The 6,713-nt window shown below is 37.1% G+C and overlaps 1 protein-coding gene across 1 annotated transcript in view; it reads left to right on the forward strand.

Annotated features, from left to right (window-relative positions):
* The window catches only part of LOC106877716 (cysteine and glycine-rich protein 1), a 15,988-nt gene extending 12,047 nt beyond the window's left edge, over positions 1-3,941 (forward strand). The window contains exon 6 of the mRNA XM_052977841.1: positions 287-3,941. Within this exon, the coding sequence (XP_052833801.1) occupies positions 287-354 (68 nt within the window). The 3' untranslated portion in view covers positions 355-3,941. The remainder of the gene's footprint in view (positions 1-286) is intronic.
* Positions 3,942-6,713: the final 2,772 nt, after the last annotated feature.

Raw genomic sequence — 6,713 nt, forward strand, 5'->3', positions numbered from 1 at the left:
GCTTGTGTGGGTGGCACATAAAAGACACCATTTCGAGCGTGGCCGTTTTCTTGCGGGTGACACGTAAAAGCACCCACTACACACTCTGAGTGGTTGGCGTTAGGAAGGGCATCCAGCTGTAGAAACTCTGCCAAATTAGATTGGAGCCTGGTGTTGCCATCCGGTTTCACCAGTCCTCAGTCAAATCGTCCAACCCATGCTAGCATGGAAAGCGGACGTTAAACGATGATGATGATGATGATGATATACACATTGACTTATATACTCTGTTTTTCTTGTATTCCAGCTTGCTACAACAAACAGTTCGGACCAAAGGGCTATGGTTATGGCGCTGCTCTTGTGAGAACGACATAAACAGAGAAATCTCTTTTGAATAATTATTATAAGTGCATTAACTGCTATTTCTACACAGCACGGGACCAGCAACAAGTGATAGTACCATGCACACACAAACGCACACACTGTATTAATCTTAAAATGGACACTGTATGAAATACATATAGCCAAATATTTGCCATTCTTTCTCCTTCCTTAGATGTAGCAATAGTTTATTATAGATCTTAGAAGAAATACTAAATAAATTCTTGGCAGTTAACCTCTACATGTAACCCCTGTCTTAGACCCTCTTATACACATCAAGGGACCAAACAATAGTGTTAGAAGCACATATATATCTTTTTTTGTATTTTTAGGTGGGTCATGTTGCTAATTGAATACACACGTTGGCTGTATTTCACTTCAGTTTTATTATCTTTGTCAAATGTTTTGCTTATTTACTCACATTCCTTTGAATTAATCATGCACTATCTTGGTGTGATTGTTCAGATGATATTGTAGGGAAGGTGTGATAGGCTGGATCTGACCAGTTTGAGCATAAAACATGTAGAATATTAGAACTGGATGTAGCCGGTTTAAATATTATGGCAGCAAGCTTACAGAATCATTACCATGCAGGACAAAATGTTTAGTAGCTTTTCTTCCAGTGCTTCATGTTCTGAGTTCAAATGCCACCAAAGTCAGCTTTGCCTATCATTCTTTCAGGGTCGATAAATTAAGTACCAGTGGAGTAGTGGGGTCAATGTAATTGGTTCATCCCCTCCCCCAAAATTGCTGCCCTTGTGACAGAATTTGAAACTATTATTATTAAGGCGACGAGCTGGCAGAATCGTTAGCGCACTGAACGAAATATTTAGCGGTATTTCGCCTGTCGCTAACGAAGGTCGACTTTGCCTTTCATCCTTTTGGGGTCGATAAATTAAGTACCAGTGAAACACTGGGGTCATGTAATCAACCAGTCCCCTCCCCACAAATCTGAGGCCTTGTGGCTCCAGTAGAAAGGATTATTATTATTATTATTATTATTATTATTATTAAGGTGGCAAACTGGTAGAATCGTTGACATCCCTAGCAAATGCTTAGTGGCATTTCATCTGTCTTCAAATTGTGAGTTCAAATTCTGCTGCAGTTGACTTTGCCTTTCATCCTTTCGGGGTCGATAAATTAAGTACCAGTTACACACTGGGGGTCGATGTAATCGACTTAATCCATTTGTCTGTCCTTGTTTGTCCCCTCTGTTTAGCCCCTTGTGGGCAATAAAGAAATAAGAAATGTTACCCCGCTGGGCGAAATGCTTAATGGCATTGCTTATGACTCTTTGTGCTGAGTTCAAATGCTGCCGAGGTGGACTTATAAGTTCCAGATGAGCATGAGGGCCAGTGTAATCAATCTCCCTTGCTCTGCTTCCCTCAGAACTGCCAGCCCTGTACCAGGATTCACAAGCATTATTTATGAACTCTGCAACTTTATTGGTAATGATGAAATCCCATTCCCATGCTGCTTGTAGATTCTTCATGCTGTCACCCACTGCTTGTGCTTAAGGACCCAGGAACAAGCGAAGAGTATTTGTGTGTCCTGAGAAAGAAAGGTTTACCTCGTTGTTGATAAAGTTAATAATCGTAATGAGAGGACTCTGGGACACCAATCAGAGTGATTTATGGATTAAATTATTAGATAAGTAAATATCTAAATGAATGGTAATAAAAAAATTGAAGTGAAATACAGTCAGTGTGTGTGTGAGAGAGAGAGATTTAGTTAGCAGCATGATCCTCCCAAAGTACAATATTTCTTTTTGCACATGATTTCACATCAAAAATCTCATGAAACAAGTATGTACATGTTTGTATATCTATGTGTACACATGAATAAAAATACAAGTGCATATATATATATATATATATATATATATATATATATATATATATATATATATATATATATATATATACACACATATACATACCAGCACATACATACAAATACATTATTTATATCTGCAAAAAAAATTATATACATACACACACACACATACACAGATGTGTAGAAGTCAGTATCTACTTACACACCTATGTGTGCACTCACATTTATGTACACATAGAGAGATGTGTAGACATACACACACACGCACATACAGACACATTATTACTATGTATTTAGTCTAACCAAAATGATTTCTTTAGACTTAACCCAAACCACACACAAACACATACATTTGTAGTTATATTTTAATATCTCATGCTGCCTGCCTTTTAGTTGTACTCTTTCTTTGCTTCCCATTTCCGAAACTGATACAAGCAATAAATAATAGATAGACCAACAGACCATCTTGATAATGGAGCCCCAGTTGTATTCGATTGCAAACCTTAGCAATCTGTGCTCAATCCCCACCGAGTTCAATTTTGCCTTTCATCTACCCCAAGAGTTAGTTACACAGTCGAGTCCCAGTGGAATACTGGCACTCATTATCGTCTCCCGGATTTTAAGGGTTTGTTCGGAATCCTTCAGTTCCCAGCCAAAGAACATTCTTACGGTATTTTCCAGAATGCAAGTCGAATTTATAAATGACAAGGACGTTTTTTTTGGCATACAAGTTGACATTTTCAGATCAAAGTTTACAGCCCGGAAAGGAAGGAGGTAGGTTTATATATGCCAAGACAACTTCAGTGGACCAACAATTCCATGTGAAATGAAGCAGGATTTCGTAGGATAATGGCTGTTTGAACGTCGACTTGTGTACTGGAAAATGCTGTAGTTAATCTCTGAACAAACCAGTTCTTGTTGCAATTTTTTGCCAACTGGATTTTTTCTTTGAGTTAAAACATGGCTAGGAATTTCAGCTGAATCTGGCATTTATTTCAATCTACGTTTTGGCCAGAATTTTGGCTGTGTATACATATGTATGTATATGTATGTGTATGGAGAATGCGTGTTAAATGATGATGATTGTGTATAAATTAATGTGCATGTGTATATACTTGCGTGCATGCATGTATGTATATCTGACTTTTTTTTTTTCCTAGAATTCCTGGATAAAAGGAACTGCTTTAAAATAAAGAAAAAGTTGTGTATATATGTGTGTATATATGTACATGTATGTATGTGTTTTACATGTTTGTATGTAAGTGTGTGTGTATGTATGTATATATATATATATATATATATATATATATATATATATATATATACACACACACAAGCATGAATGTAATGTGTATATTATGTGTGCTTGTATTTGTACATATATGTATATTGTGTGCATATAAATTTATATATATACACACACACACACAGATATATATTTGTACATGTGTGTATCTTGTGTATATATATATATGTTTGTATGTATATAAGAAATAGGTACCCTGCATCCCTGTGTGTCATAACAGGTAACTAAAGTAGGGGTTGGCATCTGATTGGGCATCCAGCCATAAAATGCTGCCTTATAATGACCCACCTAACCCATGCTAGCTTCGAAAATTGGATGTAAAAACAATGAAAGTACTCCCGTAATTAACCCCCTCCACACACAACTATTTGTAACAAATTCTTCCTAACAATTTATTGGCCATTTTTTAATTAATAAAATTTATTTCTTTTTCACTTAAGATGTTTTGTGCCTTTTCTTTATTTTTTATTTGTTTCAGCCAATGGACAGTGGCCATGCTGGGGCACAGCCCTGAAGAGTTTAGTTCAGTGAGTGGTTCTCAACTATGTTTGACCTATGGACCCTTTCGGTTCCTATTTTACTCAGGGGGTGGGACCCTCGTAGCCAGTCAATATCTAAAAACTCATATTTTTGTAATCAAATATTATTGGGTAATCTTTTACTTATTTCAGTCATTTGACTGCAGCCATGCTGGAGCACCACTGCCTTGATGGGTTTCAGTTGAAAAAATCAACCCAAGGACATTTTTGTTTTTTTTTAAGCCTCTTTTGCCAAACTGTTAAGTTATGAGGATGTAAACACACCAACATCGGTTGTCAAGTGATGGCGGTGGGCCGGGACAAATAGACATAAACAAACATACAAATGTATACATATACTCTTTTACTTGTTTCAGTCATTTGACTGCGGGCATGCTAGAGTACCACCTTTAGTCTAATAAATTGACCCCAGGACTTATTCTTTGTAAGCCTAGTACTTATTCTATCGGTCTCTTTTTGCCAAACCGCTAAGTGACAAGGACGTAAACACACCAACATTGGTTTTCAAGTGACAGTGGTGGTGGTGGTGGTGGGGGGGAACAACACATATACAAACACATACATACATACATATATATATATATATATATATATATATATATATATATATATATATATATACACACACACACAAGCTTCTTTCAGTTTCCATTTACCAAATCCACTCAAGGCTTTGGTTGGCTTGCGGCTATAATATAAAACACTTGCCCAAGTGGGACTGAACTTGGAACCATGTGGTTGGGAAGGGAGAGCTTCTTTCAGTTTCAGTCTACCAAATCCACCCACAAGGCTATTGGCTCAAGGCTATAGATGACACTTCCCCAAGGTGCCATGCAAGTGGGACTGAACCCGGAACCATGTGGCTGGGAAACAAGCTTACTATCAAGCGGCCATGCCTGTACCTGCATAAAATAAATGTTTAACAATAAGGTCTTATATGGACCCTAGTTGAGAACCCTTAGTTTAAACAAAGAAATTGAGTCTGGTACTTAGGCTTTTCCTTTTTTAGTCTATTACTTATCTTCTAAGTTGTAGGGACATAAACAAACCAACACCAGTTATCAAATAGTTGTGGGAACAAACACACACACACACACATACATACTTGAATACAGGTCAGCTTTCCAGCAGATGTGAATATATAATCGAAAGTCCAGGAAAAAGAGAACATTTATGATGAATTAATGTGGAACTTGCAGCTCTTGTATCCTGACTATGAATTGTCATTTGCACCTATCACCATAAATGAATTGGGCTGTGTACCAACAAATTTACACAAAAACCTAGAAATACTGGGTTTTCCAATGAAAAAGCAAAAGAAACTGATGCAGATTCTCCAAATCCAACCTATTAGTGGCACAGTGAAGATCTGTAAGACACTCCAAAGATTCTCCTTTTGATATTCTTACATTTGGGTGTCTACATCAACAGTTGAACCAACACACCAGCTCAACCACATATTTACAAACACTGGGAACACTCTTAACTCAAAAAGACTTGTTGCTTTGTTAGCAATAGGTTTGAACTCTTTCAAGAACTTAAAGAAAAGTCATGCTTACACACACATACACACATATCCATAATAGAATAAGAAGTTTGCTTTCCAGCAAACTTCTTGTCACGCATCTATATCTTGTTTAATATTCTAACTCTTCGTTTTTTCCACCATGAAGATGTTTCTATTAAATACAAAATGCAGAGTTGCTTCGGTAGATGTATCAGTTCTATTTTCGGAACGGTGGATCTCGAAGCAAAGCAGGCCATAAATGATAGCTTGTAAATATTGGGTTTCAAAGATAAACAAACGTAGTATTGTCTTTTGTTTATAAAGCTCCAGTCGTTGTTGATGACAACCAGGCACAACAAACGTTCTTGTTTTAAATGATGTGGCTTTGATAATGAAGAGAGATAACTCCAGTCACATTGCAGTTTTCTCCCTTGGTAAAGACTTTTTTTCTTTCTTTTTCATGTGTTTTTATATATGTGTATATATATATATAGAGAGAGAGAGAGAGAGGCATCGGAATCGCGGTTTCGATTCCCAGACCGGGCGTTGTGTGTGTTTATTGAGCGAAAACACCTAAAGCTCCACAAGGTTCCAGCAGGGGGTGGTGGCGACCCCTGTTGCACTCTTTCGTCCCAACTTTCTCTCACTTTTTTTTTTCCTGGTTCTTGAGTAACGCTGCGATGGACTGGCGTCCCCTTCAGCTGCGGGGAACACATACACCATAGAAACCGGGCCCATGAGCCTGGCCAGGTATTAAAAGGGCGCATAATAAAAATATATATATATATACACGCACACATATATAAAGATGAGTATATTTTTATGTATGCATATTTAACTTGTTTCAGGCATTAAGACTGCGGTCATGCTGTAGCACCGCCTTAAATGATTTTTAGTCGAATGAATCAACACCAGTATTTATTTTCTTTTTAAGCCTACTTATTTTATCGTAAGTTTTTAAAATAAAAAAGTTAATTATACTTAAATCCAATTTTTTGCCTTGCTTATATTTTTCCACAGTATTTTACCTCACGATTTCTTTGATACAAATTTTTGTTGCATGGGAAGAAAACTATAAAATTCCTCATGCTTTCTTCTATCATTGAAGCTAAGCTGTGGCTGTGTGGTAAATAGCTTGCTTACGAACCACATGGTTCCGGGTTCA

The sequence above is a fragment of the Octopus bimaculoides genome, chromosome 29 (genome assembly GCF_001194135.2).
Source record: "Octopus bimaculoides isolate UCB-OBI-ISO-001 chromosome 29, ASM119413v2, whole genome shotgun sequence".
Lineage (NCBI taxonomy): Eukaryota > Metazoa > Mollusca > Cephalopoda > Octopoda > Octopodidae > Octopus > Octopus bimaculoides.